Raw genomic sequence first — 19,940 nt, forward strand, 5'->3', positions numbered from 1 at the left:
GCAGGAGAATGCAGGGTGACTGGCATGGTGCAGGAGAATGCAGGGTGACTGGCATGGTGCAGGAGAATGCAGGGTGACTGGCATGGTGCAAGAGAATGCAGGGTGACTGGCATGGTGCAAGAGAATGCAGGGTGACTGGCATGGTGCAAGAGAATGCAGGGTACTGGCATGGTACAGGAGAATGCAGGGTACTGGCATGGTACAAGAGGATCTGGGGTTGTGGGCATACTACAGGAGATGCAGTGCTGTGGGCATGGTACAGGTGGACCATGCCCGCAGCACTGCATCCCTTGTAGTATGCCCGAAGCCCTGCATAATGGCAGGTAGCGCAGCTGTTTCACTTACCTGTTCCAGAGGCGCCTTCATTTTAAAAATGGCGCCGCCACGTCATTGCGCACGCGTCGCCGCTCGTATACTTTCGGCTATTCCCGGCCTCTCCCGAGCGGCGGCGCGTGCGCGGTGACATGTATGCGCCGAGCGGCGCCATTTTTAAAGCTTAAGCACGTCGGAGCGGCCAGGGCCTTTTTTTTTTTTTCCTCTTGACTCGAGTATAAGCCGAGGGGGACGTTTTCAGCACAAAAAAAATGTGCTGAAAAACTCGGCTTATACTCGAGTATATACGGTATATACATACTGACATCAAAAAAGAACACTGCCCTCTAGTGGCGATCATACATACAGGCCTGAATTATTCTAATCACAAGGACACAAGAAAAAAAATTGTGACTAAAATGTATAGGAGGCAAGCCAAAAGGAAGCATTATGGTAGTTCATGTATTATATCAATTCATAAATAGCTGCCAAAAAAAAAAAAAAAAAAAAAAAAAAAAAAAAAAAAAAAAAAAAGGAGGAATGACCTTTGCACACACCAAAATATATATCTCCAATACATTCTGCGAAGGAGCTTAAAGAATAAAAATAAAATAAAACAACACATGAAACAAAATAAAGAACACACAGAACTCCAAAGTGGAGCTCCAGAAAGGTGTGCTTTACACGTTGGACCTACCTCCACCAAATGATTATCTGGCCCGTACAAATCCTTGTCTAACTCAATGACCAAAGACTTAAAAAATGATGAGAATTTTCTCTTCTGTTTGGAAACATCATATTTGGATAAAGTTGCCTGCAAAAAAAAAAAAAAAAGTTTAGTTTAGAAACCAGATATTGCATATCTTTTCAAGTAAAAGTCAGTATTTTAAGTGCCAAAACTGTGTTGTCCTAATGCTGACGCACTTCACAATTCAGATTCTTTGTTGCATGTGGAAAGTTCCTAGCAGCACAGCGGGTATACAAGACCATTGTGGTCTTTCTGGACATACTGTATGAGCCAGAAGCAAGCAGGAGCAGCTCAAAGTCTCACTACTAACACAGCAATTACCTGGAAAGGCTTCCGGCCGGTCACTTGATAAAAATGGAGTGTGTCCTTGCAATAGGTAACAGGATAAAAAAAAAAAAAAAAAGCCAATAGTAGAGAGCAGATTTTATCCTGTTTAAAAAGGCTTCTCTTTCTTTCTTTAGCAATAGCTGGACACAGGTGTACGGAGGACAAGGTTTTTTTCTAACTTGGGAGCTACAATGATCCTCCAAGCATGGGATTCTCAGAGCAAGCTTTAGGTTATTGTACTTCATAACTACAACAATGCAGTTTCCTTGGATGTTTAGAATAGAAGAATTAAATGCAATTACATAAGATTGATGGGTTTTGTTTAGAGGTGCACCGAATGGAAATTTCGGAGCCAAAACCGAAAATGGCAGATGCAATTAGACGAAAACAGTTTAACCTCCCTGGCGGTATGATTCTGTCAGGAATTCTGTTCCAAAAGCGGTACAATTCTTTTCATGGAAATTTGGCGTTATGTATTATAGGCCTACAAATCTTAGTAATTACTGACTTAAACCTGACCAAAACAAGTCTCTAGTAGACATCCCAGATGTGATAAATTTGAAACACAAACAAGTGAATTATAATCGAATCAATAATATTATTTTATTATTTAATATATAATATATATAATAAAATTATATTATTGATTAGATTATAATTCATGCGTTATATATATATATATATATAACACGCATGAATTATAATCGAATCAATAATATAATTTATATATATATATATATATATATATATATATATATATATATATATATATATATATATATATATATATATATATATATATATATATATATATATATATATAATGTGTGAGTGTATATAGGTATATATATATAACGCATGAATTATAATCGAATCAATAATATAATTTATATATATATATATATATATATATATATATACATATACATATACATATACATATACATATACATACATATACATACATATACATATATATATATATATATATAGATATAGATATAGATATAGATATAGATATAGATATAGATATAGATATAGATATATATATATAATATAAAATGTGTTATGTGTTTTGTGCAACGGTTTTTTTTTTTTTTTTTTTTTTTTTTTTTTTTGACTTTCCCTCCCTAGTTCCGCTCCCATGCAGCATTGCTGCTGCAGGGAACGGAACTAGGAAGTCCTCCTACCGACAGACGAGCGGCGGAGATCTCACTGGCGGTCACAGCAATGAGAGCTCATCGCTGGATCGCCAGGATAAGGTAAGAGAAGCTCCGCTGCGCTGTCTGCACGCTCTGCCCATTGACCCCGAGCGTGACTCGGGGATACCGCTAATAGCAGAAAATTCCTACCCCGAGTCACGCTCGGGGATACCGCTAAGGCGGTTAAAAAAAAAAAAAAATTATATATATATTATATATATATATATATATATATATATATATATATATATATATATATATATATATATATATATATATTTTTTTTTTTTTTTTTTTTTTTTTACACACAATTGTATTGTGTTAGACTTTTTAATATCATGCATTTGAATGAATATGAATTAGTCTGAATGTACCACCATTAAATTCTAAAAGGGAATTAGTCAATTAAAAACTGCACCTCCCTGTTGAAATGAACACAACGCATTCATGTTATGTTTTTGAGTCACATGACCCATGAAAAAAAAAAAAACCCATAAGCACAGTAAAATCGCGGTTTTGGGTACCTTTTTCTCTTATCGGCAAAATGCAGATAACACAATTTTGGGCCTCAATGTTTCGGCCGCCGATATTTTGGTGAATCTCTAGTTTTGTTTGATTCGTTTTGAATGAAGGCTCGTTGATAGTTCCGTTATCTACTTACATTTCTTAGGTACTTAGTCAAAGTCTGCATACTCCTGAGCCTGACTGATATAAAAGTTCTCAACTCCCAGAAACAACTTCTAGGCCCGGGCCTGACAGCAGAATGATATATCTAGACCAAGAACAATGATTGGCCTCTTGATATGGGGGCACTCGTTTGGGCCTGGCTCCTGAGTGGGCTGTGTGTGTCCATAGTCAACACGTGCTTTGCTGGTAAGGGGAGAGGTAGGGGATTGGGTCACACAGCTCTGTATCAAAAGGGCATGGACGCAATGACAACTTGGATGTGCGAGATATCCAACTTGGAGGTGGACCTCTAAAAGACGAAAACCCATGCAATACCTTTCTTCTGCACGCAGTGTTTTTCTTGTGCCAACACAGCACATTGTGCCCTTTTCGGTCTCTTTACAAGCAGCTGGCCTAAATAAACTATATGCTTGGTCCACTTTGCCCGATTTTAGGACACAGAGTTGGGCCTACATTGCCACTTGTTGTCCACCCTTACAACTTCATACAGTGGGGAATTATTTGATCCCTGCAGATTTTGTAAGTTTACCCAGCTCCAAATAAATGAAGGTTCTATAATTTTTATCATAGGTCATAGGTTTTATCATTATTTTAAATGATCGAGACAGAATATCAACCAAAAAAAATCCAGAAAAAAAACACAATACAAATGTTATAAACGGAGTTGCAGTTCAGTGAGTAAAATAAGTATTTGATACCCAATCAAAACATGACTTTGTGCTCGACAACAAGGAATTCTCCACCAAGTACTCTTCTTTACAAATATTTTCTAGATTCTCAAAGGTTTCTTGGCTGTCTCTTGACAACACGAAGTTTCAGCTCCCTCCATAAATTGTCTATAGGATTAAGGTCTGGAGACTGGCTAGGCCATTCCATGTCCAGAATGTGCTTCTTCTTGAGCCACTCCTTTGTTGCCTTGGCGGTATGTTTTGGGTCATTGTTATGCTGAAAGATCCATCCATGACCCATCTACAGTGTTCTGGCTGAGGAAAGAAGATTCTCATCAAAGATTTTACATATATCACCCCGTCCATTGGCCCCTCAATGTGGCAAAGTCAGCCTGTACCTTTAGCAGAGAAACAGCCCCAAAGCATAATGTTTCCACCTCCATGATTGACTGTAGGGATGGTGTTCTCAAGGTCATAGTCACCATTTTTCTTCCTCCAAACATGGCGAGTCCCTCTCCTCAAGAAGGCACATATGTACAGTCATTCCAATGAACATTCAAAGGATTCAGAGGAGGATTGGGAGAAAGCGCTGTGGTCAGAGAGACCAAAAACGGAACTCTTTGGCATTAACTCGACTTGCCGTGCGTGGAGGAAAAAAGATGCCATAACACTGAAGATGGGTCACGGATGGGTCTTCCAGCATGGCAATGACATACCGCCAAGGCAACAAAGGAGTGACTCAAGAAGCAGCACATTTTGGTCATGAGTGGCCTAGATGTTCTCCACACCATTATCCTATAGAGAATTTATTGAGGGAGCTGAAACTTGGAGTTGCCAAGATGTAGAGAAGCAAAAACAAATACATGAAAGTACCATGCAAAAGGGTATAAACAAGAGCCACGTAATGTAACTAGTAAAAAAAAAAAAACTTTACTGATTGAAAAATGTCCTAAAAAAATACATGTATGGAAGAATTGAAACATCACCTCCACCAAACAGATCATAAATGACAACACAAAGTGACAATTATTAAAATCAATCCAAGCGCAAGACCAGTTTGAAATGCACTAACATGTATGACATGCTCCCGAGGGGTTGTGCAAGGTATCAACTACTCCACAAAAGGGAGTAACAGGTGTGAATCAAGGAATGAGCCACAGGGGTGTAAATCAGACGTGGCATATTACCATAAACAGTAATTAATCAGACATCCGCATGCTCAAAAATATGATGAATAATATAGAGCATCCAAAAAAAAAACAAATCAAATCAGTGGAGGTTCGGTCCCAAATGAGACGAAATAAACGGAGTTGAGTGATATGGGATCCAGTGAAAAAAAGCGTCAACGCTGCACAGACGGACAGTCCTCATAGGCTGAATAAATAGAAGGCAAAAACCTTGATGTAGATAATGAAGTGGCTGACAGCGTCAGTAATAGAAAAGCAGTTGGAGCAATCTATAGATCTCTTAGGACAGGAGCATGGTAAAGCAGAGCGGCAAGGCAGACTCCCCAGATTTAGTCCTCCAGATATGGGGCACGGAGAGGCAGTGACAGTACTCACACCATCCATTCACTTCGATCATAGTTGCACTTCAAAATTCGGCTGGCCTGAGCTACACCTTCAACTTTGATGGGTAGATCAACTGATTCAATGATGCAGCAGATGATACAGACAAATAAAGGCATTCATCCATTCAGAACACAATTGCACTTCAAAGTCCGGCTGGCCAGAGCTGCACCTCCAACTCTGGTAAGATAGGCAGCAGATGATGCAAACAGGCAACACAGGCAGCTCTATGAGCCGTAGTAGATATACGCTCGAGTATGACCATGCAGGTAGAGTTGACCTGAATGCGTGCAAGTGGATGTCAAGTCATAGTAGATCCCAAAAGCTCTGTGGTGTCTCAAAGAGGAAGGATGGATACAGGAGGGTTAAGAGTCCAGAACCCCCATCAGGGTATACTGTCGACGCGTTTCACTTGCCAAGTGTATGCAAGCCTTTTGTGTCAAAATGAAAAAATCCTAGTTTTTCTAGGTTTTTTAGTGCAGTCACATGAAAATGGTCCAAGAGCAGCAAGTGGGTGTGGTTACTGAAAGCTAGTGACATCACTTCCAGGGAGGGACACTGTTCCTGTGTAGCCAGTGGGTGTATACAGGATGGGAGGAGCTGATCAATCAGGTTCCCGCCCACTGTTCTCTCATCAGTAAGGATGCATTGTACATCCTAAATCACTAAATCATGATAAAATGAAGAGGAGGGGCACATGTACAGTATAGCTGTGCTGGGCTTTGAATGAGGACTACCATAGGAGAAGGAAGTTGGATACAGGGGGGGGGGGGGAACTGTCAGTGTAGCTGGAAGTGCTCTGGGGTATCAGCTCACAGTCTACAATGATCATAGTACAGGCAACCACACTAAGTCTACGTTTCCACTAGTGCAACTAATCAAAGGCACCCGTTCTCATCTAGGCGACTTTGAAAATCAGCGACCTTGAAAACATACCTGCATTACTTGATGCAACTTTTGTTGCAACTTATATCAAGAGTGTAAAGTTGAATCAAAGTCGCACTCTAAATCGCAATAGTGGAAACGTAGACTAAAGCGCCATTTCGACTTTGGACACAAAGTCGCATGACAAGTCACAGCCCATTGAATTTCAACAGCACCCCTTCCCATCTATGTGACTTTGAAAAATCAGTGACATTGTAAAAGGTGCCTGCACTACTTTGATGCAACTTTGATCCAGAGTGTAAAGTTGGATCAAAGTCGCAATAGTGACGTAGACTAAGGCCCTTTTCACACTTGTGTGACTTGTCCTGCGATTTGGGACTGCAAAGTCACATGACAAGTCGAACTTCATGATTTCCAATGAGTAACGTTCATATCTGTGCGACTTCATGTTGCAACAACTTCCAAGTAGTCCCTGCACCACTTTGGTACGATTTTTGATGCGTTTTGATGTCCATAGACAGGCATTGCTTCAAGTCCAGTCAAAATCAAGTAAAAAAAACTGTGGCAAAATCGCACAACTTTTGTCGCACAAGTGTGAAAAGGGCCTTAAGCTCCCTTTCCACTAGTGCGACTAATCAATGACACCCGTTCCCATCTATGCCACTTGGAAAACCAGCGACTTTGAAAAGGTACCTGCACTACTTTAATGCAACTTTTGATGTGACTGATCCAGAAAGTGTAAAGTTGGATAAAAGTCGCATCAAAGTTGCACTCTAAATCGCACTAGTGGAAACAGACTAAAGCTCCATTTCCACTAGTGTGACTTGTCATGGGACTTTGGAAAGAGTCACATGACAAGTCAAGGCCTATTGATTTCAATGGCACCAGTTCCCATCTATGTTTCCATCTATTTGACTTTGAAAATCAGCGACTTTGAAAAAGGTACCTGCACTACTTTCATGCAACTTTGATCCAGAGTGTAAAGTTGGATCAAAGCTGCACTCAAAGTCGAACTCCAAAGTCACACTCTAGCCTAGTGGCTATGTTTTTACTAGTGCGACTCTTAAGTTGTGTGATTTAGAGTGTGACAGAGTCCAGCTTTGATCCAACTTTACACACTCTGGATCAAAGTTGCATCAAAGAAGTGCAGGCACTGCTGGCATAGATGGGAGCGGGTGCCATTGAAATCAATGGGCTGTGACCTGCCATGAGACTTGTGTCCAAAGTCACATGAGTCCAAGTCTTAGTGCCGGTTCACACTCTTGCGGCTGCGGCGATCGCATGTAATATCGGAGCGCACTGCTCCTTCATTACATGCGATCATCTGTGCAGTGCGAATTCAACTTTGTATGGCTAAATTCGCACTGCACCCTCACAAAAGACGCACAGGACCCTTTTTTTCAGCCGCATCAGGATCGGATCGCATCGCACAGTGGTTCACACTTGTGCGATCCGATCCTGTGCGAACTGTAAAGATCGCACTGCGATATGCGATCAAACTGGGGGTGTCGTTAACATTTCATTGACACCCCCAGCGTATCGCATATAGCAGTGTGAACTGCCAAGGGTGCATTTGCGATGCGGGAACAGGCTGCGAATTCGTAGCCTTCCCGCATCGCATAAGTGTGACCCGGGAACCTACTAGTGGAAACCGAGCCTAAAAGTCAGTACTCGCATGTAATGAGCAAAAGAAAATGGATCTGTATCCTTCTAAACTTTAAAAAATGTTCCTTTGTACCTTACTTCTTTCATAGATTGTGCCGGTCACGTGACCCCCCTCTCAGGAGAAAGTGTTAGCCTAAAGGAGGCTATGAAGACAGGAGGAGATCGTGTGAAGGATAGGAGGGATGGGGGTGGGCAGGTCTAGGCATGCCTGTCTAAGAAAGTCTGACAACCTTTTCAGGAAAGCTTAGCAAATTCAGACAAAAGGGAGACAGCGTTGTCGGTGAAGAACAGGAAGAAGCTGTTTGTCTAGTTTAGATAAGACTTTCTAAGCTACACAAGCAGCTAGCCAAAAAATATCAAAAGATATTTAACATATTTTTGGAAAAATTCCATTTTTGACTGGAGTTTCCCTGAAGTGGTTAATGTGGCACAAAGACTTATGGAATTGTATATACTCACCCGACCAGGCATACTAGACACCCCTACATGTAGTAGGTGCGCCAGGGACCACGGGGACTTGATCCATTTAATTTGGTGATGTCCCAAATTGCATCTATATTGGGTAGGGGTAATGAACAAACTGAATGCTGTGTTTCAGACTTCTGTCCCACTTGACCCTAAACCCTGCTTTCTTGGCATATTAGATGATTACCAATTACTGGCTCTTATCTGAGAATCGGTGGCAGGAGCTCCTTTTCAAGCTTGGGAGAGTTCTAACTACAGCATTGGAAATCTGCTGACTCTCCCGCCAATAAGAAGTGGGTGCAGTGCATGGGTGAAACTAAGGCTGGAGAAGTACATATTATCAGCATAGGGGATGCCCCAGTAAATAAGACCCAAGGTTGGATACCCCAGGCCTAAGCCTGCTTGAATTGGTCATGGATAGGCTTCTCATTGGTTAAAAGGTGTGTTCCCTTGCCCAAGAATCTAAGCTGAGAACTTCAATGCTTGGGTCAGATGTTGTGGCTGCAAATTTACCGTATGTTACATGTGTAGATGTAAATACTGTGTGATTGAGTGGTGCCATGTATGTATTGCTATGCAAATCTAACGTTCATGCTTAAGAAGATACCTGTTATGTTAGGAGGATAAATACTATAATGAGCCTGCCTATTGCACGCTCCCACCAGCGCTTGCTACACAATTAAACAACTAAAATATTCGGAACAATAAAAATGAATTGATATGTGAAAAAAATTGATGAAGTGTTTACGAGCAGCTGCTGTGGACAAAGCACTAGATAATTAAGAGCCTGCCTATAGCACACTCCCACCAGCGCTTGCTGCACAATTGCAATTAAATAATTAAAATAATCGTGATTCAAATTTGATTCCTAAAATACACATACAATAAATAAGATCATATATCCAGTGATTATAGACATTTATAAAGGTGCATCATAAATAGTGCATGTGTGCCAATCCAGAATGTCCATAAAAAAGTGATCCATATAGTTCAGAAAAGTGAGAAATGGACCATCCGCCAAGACTCCTTCCCTGTAGATGGTATGAAGTATAAATAAAGCTCCCCGTGCAATCAGAAGAATGAACTGCCGACTCACCAGATGCAGTTGATCTTACTTGCTATATAGCAATAAGATCAAGCAAGCTTGTGTTGTCACCTTGACCAGGAAGGAGAATCTCCAAAGAACGATCCTGCTGCTCCTTGGGCTAGTAGCTCCAAAACCATATCAGTATGCAGAAACAAAAAAGGAGATCGGGCTCCACATAGTGAAATACTATAAAGACCATTGCCCAAATCACGGGCTGAAAGGCAAAGTTACAGGCACAGAATAACAAAAGTGACTGAACGCTCCTACTCTCTGAGCAGTTCCCGGTAAATCTGCCAGAAAGGACAAGGTTGTATGTGGAGCTCAGCGAATAACAGTGTGCGTTCCAACCTTGTTGTGTGAAGTCACCATGTGCGTTATAATCTTACGCGTTTAGTCATCTGATGTGACGTCACATGACGAGGTTGGAACGCACGCTGTTACTCGCCGCGCTCCACATACAACCTGTAATTCATTCACTTTTTTATTCTGGATTGGCACACATGCACCATTAATGATTCACTGTTATAAATGTCTATAAACATATATAAATCACTGGGTATATGATCCTATTTATTGAATATGTATTTTAGGAATCAAATTTGATCATGGTTATTTTTTTTAAAATTATTATTTAATTGCAATTGTGCAGCAACGCTGGTGGGAGTGTGCTATAGGCAGTCTCTTTTACATTATTTATCTAGTTCTTTATCCACAACAGCTGCTCTTTTAACACATGTAAACACTTCATCAATTTTTTTCACATATCAATTAATTTTCATTGTTTATTCCGGTTTAATTATTATTTAATTGTAATTGTGTAGCAAGCGCTGGTGGGAGCGTGCAATAGGAAGGCTATTTATAGTATTTATCCTCCTAACATAACATATCTTCTGAAGCATGAACGTTAGATTTGCATAGCAATACATACATGGCACTAAATCACACACAGTATTTACATCTGCACATGTAACATACAGTAAATTTACAAGCTCTTTATATGGTAGGAGGATACTTCAGATTTGCTGTCCTAAAACCCTTTCTTTTTGCAATAAAAACTTGCTTGATAAAAAAAAAAAAAAAAAAAAAAAAAAAAAAAGATTATATATATATATATATATATATATATATATAATGAAGCCAGTGTGTGGCCTAAGAGCCAGGTGACTTGTTTTCAGAAGAAGGCCTGTGATATCAGCTTTAATATTTATCTTAGGAAAGGTTTACTTTAACTGCAGAGGAATATCATAAGGGAAGGGGACACCCCTATGGTAATAAATTCAGGATATGTGCCAACAAATATGTCACGCCTGGAAATGATCAGAGCAGAGAAGACAGGGGGGACGTAAGTCACAGAATAACAGGTTGTCTTTATTTGTATATATTAGGTATAGGTAAAATTTAATTTAAAAACGATACAGGTCTTGTTACTCACATCCTCCAGAAGGCGACCTTCTACACGCAGCTCCCAAGAAGCCACTGTTCCTTCGCCATCCTCCATATCAGACTTTGCTGGGTTAAAGGTGTTAGAAATGAAGATGCGGAGTTTCCTTTTTTGCTAAGGAGAAAAAAAATAAATAAAAGCCACAATAAAAAGCGTTGTTTGGAAAAAGCTGCCAGTTGCGGAAGAGTAAATTACAGAACTTAAAACTTACCTTGATCGGTCTTTTCAAGGCCTCTTGAATATCAAGCCGTTTTCTCATAATTGTCTGGTCCAATTTCCGCTCGAAAGCCAATAAATCCATGTAAGCCTGAGATTCAGGTACTAGCTCCCGAATCTGTGCAGAAAGTCAAAGTAATTACAATGTGTGCAACTTCGGAAACATGTTTTATAGGTAGTCCATCATTTCGTCAACACTCACCCTCTGAGGTAGAATCTTATCAGCCATCTTCTTCTTTTTAGCACTTGAAAATTGAAAAAGAAATGAGATCAGCGAAGATCACGGCCTTCCCCTCCAGCAAAGTGTACAAACATTCAGATATTCATAAGTGATGGCACAATAACTCAGCGCTACCTCTGAGGCCTATACCAAGAATTGGTTTTTGTTCCACTTGGGCACACAAATGTTTAACAAACTCGGTGACAGACAACAGTCAACCTTCGCTTAGAACATTTAAATGAATGGGCACAAAGGAAGACGACTAAAATACCAACAGGCATAACCCTTCTAAAAAGAAAAGTACAAGTCGGAGCCATCGGCAGATAGGCTGAAATGTTGATGATGTTCTCCGTTGTCCTTTACACACTGCAGGGTTTAATGTCCTTAACAACAAATGTGGATGCCCAAGCTAAAAATGAAGAAAAAAAGTCTAGGGAGTTATATTAACCTCTTAAGGATCACGGCACGTACATATACTGCGGTTGGGCGGCCCTTCAGCACAAAATCACGTCCCTGTATGCGATTCAGATCTTCAGCTCTGGGGCAAGCGCTGCCAGAGCCCTGCTCCCGCTGTGATTGGACACAGCGGGAGCCAATAACCTGGCCCAGCGGCCATCAATCTTTAAGAGGAAGCGCAGAACAGCGGTCTGCCTATGTAAACAAAGCAGACCGCCATTCTGTGAGGGGGGGGGGTGGGGAATGGAGATCTTGTGTATCTGATACACGGATCTTTGTTTTTCTACAGTCACAGCATTCCCCCCCAGTTAGAAAGCACTCCATAGGAGCACACTTAACCCTTTGTTCGCCCCTGATGTTAACCCCTCCCCTGCCAGTGTCATTTATACAGCAACAGTGCATTTTTTACCACTGATTACTGTTTTGGTGTCAGTGGTCCCAAAAAAGTGTCAGATTTGTCCGCCACAATGTCACAGTCCTGCTAAAAATCACTGATCACTGCCTTTACTAGTAAAAACAATAAAATAAAAGTCCATAAATCCATCCCCTAGTTTGTAGACGTTATAACTTTTGCGCAAACCAATGAATATACGCTTATTAGAATTTTATTTTTACCAAAAACATGTAGCAGAATACAAATTGGCCCAAATTGATGAAGAAATTAGATTTTTTACATTTTTTTTTATTAGAAGTGTTTTATAGCAGAAAGTAAAAAAAAAATATATATTTTTTTTCAAAATGTTTTTTTTTTTTGTTTATAGCGCAAAAAATAAAAAACCACAGAGGTGATCAAAACACCAGAAGAAAGCTCTATTTGTGGGTAAAAAAGGACATCAATTTTATTTGGGTACAGTGTCGCACGACTGCGCAATTGTCAGATAAAGCTACGCAGTGCCGTATTGCTAAAAATGGCCTGGTCAGGAAGGGGGTAAAACCTTCCGGAGCTGAAGTGGTCAATGAATGTTATTCTGCCATTTGGTAGTAAATGAAAAGGACCCTCTTAGGGATATTGCAGTTACTATTAGCCATGGCATATGAATAAATCATAATAAAATGGGAAATTGTGAGATTTCCATGTTATCACACTAAGCTGCATGCGCTAGAAAGACTGATCAGCCATACCTTTATATGACCACCCATCTATTATTGAGTGGGTTCCCCTCTTTCTGCCAAACAGCCCTGACCCATCGTGGCATGAACGCCACTAGACCTCTGCAGGTATGCGGTGATATTTGCCACCAAACTTTCAGTAGCAGATCCTTTGAATCCTAAAAAGTTGGACTGAGATCTGGAGAATTTGGAGGCCATGTCAACACCGCAAACCATTCTTGAACCATTTTTGCAGTGTGGCAGGGCATATTATCCTGCAGAAAGAGGTCACTGCCACCAGGGAATACTTGGTCAGCAACAATGTTTAGGTAGGCGGGACGTGTCAAAGTAACATCCACATGAATGGCAGGACCAAAGGTTTCCCAGCAAGACATTGTCCAAAGCATCACACGGCCTCCACTGGCTGACCTTCTTCCCATAATGCATCCTGGTGCCACCTTTTCTCCAAGTGATGCACCAAGCCATCCACATGATGTAAAATAAAACATTCATCTGACCAGCCCACCTTCTTCCATTGCTCCATGGTCTAGTTCTGATACTCGTGTTCCCACTGTAGGTACCTTTGGCTGTGGACAAGGGTCAGCATGGGCACCCTGACTGGTCTGCAGATCCAAACTGTGATGCCCATTTTTCTGCTTTCAATACAACTTCAGGGACATGTTTACTTGTTGCCCTATATATCTAACCCACTTTCAAATGACACTAATGAGAGAAGCAATGTCATTCACTTAAAGAGGACCAAAATTACAAGTCAACAGCTACAAAAAAGTGTAGCTGCTGACTTGACACTCACCTGTCCCCGGATCCAGCGTTGTGCTCATCCATGGAGGTGCGGGGGGGACAGTCTTTGCTCCCCAGCATCTTAACTGTGGACACCTGGCTTTGACAGCTTGCCATGCTGCGCTTTGTGAATGGACCCGCATTCCTCTGGGAGCTGTAACTTTTCCCAGAAGACTGTGGGGGGGGGGGGGCTCCCCTTGGATTGCCTAGGTAACCTGAGCAGAAGTGGAAGCAAGTACCTGTCAAAACCCTGCAACCCCCCCCCCTCCCCCCAAAATGTGCCAAGTGTTAAGGGGGGGGGGGGGCTTGAAGAAAAAAACTTCCCCTTGTGAGTGGAGTTCCACTTTAACCTGTCAGTGGTCATGAAGTTATGGCTGACTGGTGTATTTTATATGTCAGTGGACCCATTTTTAAAGGCACTAAAAACTTAAATGAACATTTCATTAGTTACCTGTGGTTCCTATTTTGAGCTGCCTGTTGTTGCTGAACTTGCTGTATTTGCTGAGGTGCCGGGCGTTTCCGGGACTGGTCCATACCTGACTGAGCCATCCCTGGCCGAGCAGCTGGGCTTCCACCATAACCTGGAGGTCCCATGGCTGGTCCCTGAGGAGTCATCCGACTGCCTGGAAGCATCCCGGGTCGCTGCATTGAAACCAACATTCACCAATTAGTATAATGTGAACTCTGCATGACTAAGACAATGAACAATCAACGACCATAACTCTAAACCAACATACATGGAGAACAACTACATTCAGCAATCTTTACATCTACTGCCCAACACATGTTGTGAACCAGGGCACCCAACACCTGCCGTTTATCAAGCTAATTTTTATAGAGATAATAAATCTAAATGCTATAGAGAAAGGGACCCTCATTTGCAGTTTTTTTTTAGAACTGCAATCAACCCATTTAAAAAAAACAAAAAACATTTTGCTATATATTGGGGTTAATTGGTGTAGTTCTTTACTATACAGTCTATTGATCGACCAATATAGTTTTTTTTAACGCCGATACCGATATTTTGGTCATCGGATATCAGTAACCGCCGATATTTTCAGACATTTTTTTTTTTTTATGTCTACAGGTACCCTTGTGGAGGGATCGGGGGGTCACGTCATCACTTCCGGGTACTCGGCAGTGCCGAATTCAAAGAAATGGGAGACCCGGTCAGACGGCGGCGGTGAAGGTAGGATTCCCGGGTCTCCCGGTGGGACAGGAGACCCGGGCAAGGCGGGAGGGGGCGATGTCCCCTCCCGCTCCTTGGAATGAAAGCCAAGCGGCTTCTCAGCCGCATCGGTTGTCATTAAAAGACAGCCGACCATCAGCTATGGACACCGGTACTGGGGTGATGCATCTAGCTGCAGGCATCACCCCGGTACAGGCACTTTACCGAAATATTGTCAATATCGGTAAATCAAAAGGCTGATTCCGATATATCAAAGAAAGTGCATATCGGCCCCCGATATATCGGTGTTGCCGATAATCTGTCGATCACTAATACAGTCATAAGCAATGTATACCATATTATGTAAAGATTCAGCTGTCATCACAGGACCAGGCCAGTGTAACCATGCAGGGGGAAGATGGTTTAAAATACTTGCCGACCGCCCCATAGCAAATTTACTGCTACAGTGCGGCCTGCGCTGCGCAGAATCACGTATATATAGGAGATTCTGCCCTTCCAGGTAGGAAGGAATAAAAGCCATCACATCCCCTAGTAAAAGCAACTTTTGCGCAAAAAATCAATATATGCCTATTGGGATTTTTTTTTTTTTTTTTTAACCAAAAACGTAAAAAAATACATATTGGCCTAAACTGATGAAGAAATTTGATTTTTAACTTTTTTTTATTAGAAAAGTTTTATAGCAGATAAAAAAATAAAAATAAAATATATAAATAAATTAAATATATATATATATATATTTTTTTTACTATTGATCGTCCCTTGTTTATAGCACAAAAAATAAACACAGAGGTGATCAAATACCACCTAAAGCAAGCTTGATTTGTGGGAAAAAAAATAAAAATTGTATTTGGGCACAGTGTCAGTTAAAGTAATGCAGTGCCGTATCGCAAAAAACAGCCTGATAAGGAAGGGGGAGGGGGTTAATCCTCCCAGAGGTGAAGTGGTTAAGCAGTTTCTGATTTTAGTTAAGCCTAGGTTCACAGCGCTGCTGCATAACCATGTGGTTTTCAGTATTTCTACATGCATTTTTTTATTTTTTGTAGGAGGAGAATGGATTTTGTCCACAAAACTCACCAAAAAAAACACACTAAAAAACTGTTTTACATGCGCTTCCATTGAAGTCTATTGGGCAGGAAATGCACTATGCCGGACCCAAAGAAGCACCTTTCCCCAAAAAAAAAAAAAAAAAAAAAAAAAAAAAAAAAAAAAAAAAAATCGCACTGCATCATGTCGCATTGATGTGAACGGGCACCACAGAGTACAACCACTTGCCGACTCTTCAGTAGGGGCACGCTGCTTATGCTGTGATTTGCAGACACCCATGGATCGTCAGGAAATCACACAGAACGAAGCTCTGCCAATGTAAACAAAGCAGAGCTCCCCTCTGACAGGGGGAAGGGATAGATTGTGTCCCTGCAAATAAAACCCATCACACCCCCTAGTAAAAGCATCTAACAGTACAAACACACACTGGCCGGGCACACATTTAACCTTTGGATCGCTCTAACGGTTTAACTCCATCCCAGCCATTAGTACAGTGACAGTGCATATTTTTATCACTGATCACTGTGTTAGAGTCACTGGTTCCCACAAAGTGTCAGAATGTGCCGCAACATTGCAGTCCCACTACAAGTCGCTGATTGGTAGCATTACTAGTATAAAATAAATAAAAATTTATCTCATAGTTTGCAGACACTATAACATTTGCGCAAACCAATCAATATACGTTTATTGTGAATTTTTTTTACCAAAAATATGCAGCAGAATACATATTGACCTGAATTTTTGATTTTTTTTTTTTTTATGTTTTATAGCAGAAAGTAAAAATGATTTTTTTTTTTTTTACATCTTCCGGGGTCAAGTCGATAATGTGATTTCCATTGTTTTGCAGGGCAGTGTGACGCCACGACGCAACAGAAATCGCACTTCTGTGAGTAGGGTCTAAGTACACAGCATAAAAGAAATATGTGGCTCTTGGCAGTGAAATGCTGAATCAATAAGGCTCCATTCACACCCGAGTATCATTTTCAGGTGCTTTTTTGGGCGTTTTTCAGGCTCTCTTTGTGGACATTTTTCAGGTATTTTGAGGCAGGCATTGACATCTAACAAAAACGCTTGTAATCTGCCAAAACAGAAGATACTTTTTTTGAGCTTCAGGCGACAAAACACTCAGATGTGATCAGGGGCCATTAAAATGAATGGGATTTTGCTTGTTGGGCGTTTTGAGACTTCAGAGATGAGCGTTTTACAAGCTGAAAAATGCTCAGGTGTGAACAGGGCCTTAATCAAATTAACAGGTGCACAAGATGGGCAACAACAAAACAACCTCCAAAACAGGAATGGATTTACAGGTGAAGGCCAAATAAACGTGTTTCCCCTAGTTATCTTTTCTGACTGCTTTTCATCCGGCCAGCGTCAGTGTCACTATTGGTAGTATGAGGAGATACCTGGATCCTATAGAGGTTGGACAGGCAGTGCAACTCCTCCAGGATGGCACATCAATACGTGCCATTGGCAGGTTTTGTGTCTCCCAGCATAGTCTCAAGAGCATGGAGGAGATTCCAGGAGACAGGCAGTTACTCTAGGAGAGCTGGGCGGGGCCGTAGAAGGTCCTTAACCCATCAGCAGGACCGGTATCTGCTCCTTTGTGCATGGAGGAACAGGATAAGCACTTTCAGAGCCCTACAAAATTATCCCCAGCAGGCCACTGGTGTGAATGTCTCTGGCCAAACAATCAGAAACAGACTTTATAAGGTGGCCTGAGGGCCCGATGTCCTCTAGTGGGCCCTGTGCTCACTGCCCGGCACCATGGAGCTTGATTGGCATCTGAACACCATAATTGGCAGGTCTGTCACTAGCGCCCTGTGCTTTTCACAGATGAGAGCAGGTTCACCCTGAGCACATGTGACAGACGTGAAAGGATCTGGAGAAGCCGTGGAGAACGTTATGCTGCCTGTAACATTGTTCAGCAGGACTGGTTTGGTGGTGGGTCAGTGATGGTCTGAGTAAAGCATATTCATGGAGGGACGCACAGGCTAGGCAATGGCACCCTGACTGCTATTAGGTCTCAGAATGAAAACCTTGGACCCAATGCGAGACCCTACGCTGGTGCAGTGGGTTCCTCCTGGTGCATGACAATGGCGGACCTGCCATTTCCGGTGTTCAATGGCAAATGCCAATCAAGCTCCACGGTGCCTGGGCAGTGAGCACAGGGCCCACTAGAGGACATCGGGCCATCAGGCCACCCTCATAAATTCTGTTTCTGATTGTTTGGTCAGAGACATTCACACCAGTGGCCTGCTGGAGGTCATTTTGTAGGACTCTGGCAGAGCTCATCCTGTTTCTTGAAGGCACTAAGGAGCAGATACCGGTCCTGCTGATGGGTTAAGGACCTTCTACGGCCCTGTCCAGCTCTCCTAGAATCTCTTCCATGGTCTTAATGTGCTGGGAGACACAGCAAACCTTCTGCCAATGGTACATATTGCTGTGCCATCCTGGAGGAGTTGAACTGCCTGTCCAACCTCTATAGGGTCCAGGTATTGCCTCATGCTACCAGTAGTGACACTGACCCTAGCCAAATGCAAAAACTAGCGAAAAGTGAAAAACAGTCAGAAAAGATGAGTAGGGGAAAAAATGTTAGTGGCCTTTACCTGTAAAACCATTCCTGTTTTGGAGGTGCTCATTATTGCCCATCTAGTGCCCCTGTTAATTTCATTAATACCAAAGCAGCTGAAACTGATCAACAACCCCCTCTGCTACCTAACTGACCAGACCAATATCCCAGCAGTTTAATTGGCTTGATGCCTTGCTCTGTTTAAAAAGTGTTCCTTTAATTTTTTTGAGCAGTGTGTGTGTGTGTAATAAATATTTATATATATATATATATATATACATACATATACATATACACACACACACACACACACATACACATACACATACACACAGTGGGTACGGAAAGTATTCAGACCCCCTTAAATTTTTCACTCTTTGTTATATTGCAGCCATTTGCTAAAATCATTTAAGTTCATTCTTCTTCCTCATGAATGTACACATAGCACCCCATACTGACAGAAAAACACAGAATTGTTGACATTGTTGCAGATTTATTAAAAAAGAAAAACTGAAATATCACATGGTCCTAAGTATTCAGACCCTTTGCTCAGTATTTAGTAGAAGCCCCCTTTTGATCTAATACAGCCAGGAGTCTTTTTGGGAAAGATGCAACAAGTCTTTCACACCTGGATTTGGGGATCCTCTGCCATTCCTCCTTGCAGATCCTCTCCAGTTCTGTCAGGTTGGATGGTAAACGTTGGTGGACAGCCATTTTTAGGTCTCTCCAGAGATGCTCAATTGGGTTTAAGTCAGGGCTCTGGCTGGGCCATTCAAGAACAGTCACAGAGTTGTTGTGAAGCCACTCCTTCCTTATTTTAGCTGTGTGCTTAGGGTCATTGTCTTGTTGGAAGGTAAACCTTTGGCCCAGTCTGAGGTCCAGAGCACTCTGGAGAAGGTTTTTGTCCAGGATATCCCTGTACTTAGCCGCATTCATCTTTCCCTCGATTGCAACCAGTCGTCCTGTCCCTGCAGCTGAAAAACACCCCCACAGCATGATGCTGCCACCACCATGCTTCACTGTTGGGACTGTATTGGACAGGTGATGAGCAGTGCCTGGTTTTCTCCACACATACCGCTTAGAATTAAGGCCAAAAAGTTCTATTTTGGTCTCATCAGACCAGAGAATCTTATTTCTCACCATCTTGGAGTCCTTCAGGTGTTTTTTTTAGCAAACTCCATGCGGGCTTTCATGTGTCTTACACTGAGGAGAGGCTTCCGTCGGGCCACTCTGCCATAAAGCCCCGACTGGTGGAGGGCTGCAGTGATGGTTGACTTTCTACAACTTTCTCCCATCTCCTG

At 41.8% G+C, this 19,940-nt stretch overlaps 1 protein-coding gene across 1 annotated transcript in view; it reads right to left on the minus strand.

Annotated features, from left to right (window-relative positions):
• Nucleotides 1–19,940, minus strand: part of SMARCD1 (SWI/SNF related BAF chromatin remodeling complex subunit D1) — a 41,294-nt gene that overhangs the window by 15,848 nt on the left and 5,506 nt on the right. Inside the window, exons 2-6 of the mRNA XM_082246507.1 lie at nt 14,289–14,479; nt 11,474–11,516; nt 11,267–11,389; nt 11,047–11,169; nt 1,010–1,126 (exon numbers count right to left, since the gene is read on the minus strand). Coding sequence (XP_082102633.1) covers nt 1,010–1,126; nt 11,047–11,169; nt 11,267–11,389; nt 11,474–11,516; nt 14,289–14,479 — 597 coding nt within the window. The remainder of the gene's footprint in view (nt 1–1,009; nt 1,127–11,046; nt 11,170–11,266; nt 11,390–11,473; nt 11,517–14,288; nt 14,480–19,940) is intronic.

Source organism: Pelophylax lessonae (genome assembly GCF_965119305.1).
Source record: "Pelophylax lessonae genome assembly, chromosome: 2".
Taxonomy (NCBI): domain Eukaryota; kingdom Metazoa; phylum Chordata; class Amphibia; order Anura; family Ranidae; genus Pelophylax; species Pelophylax lessonae.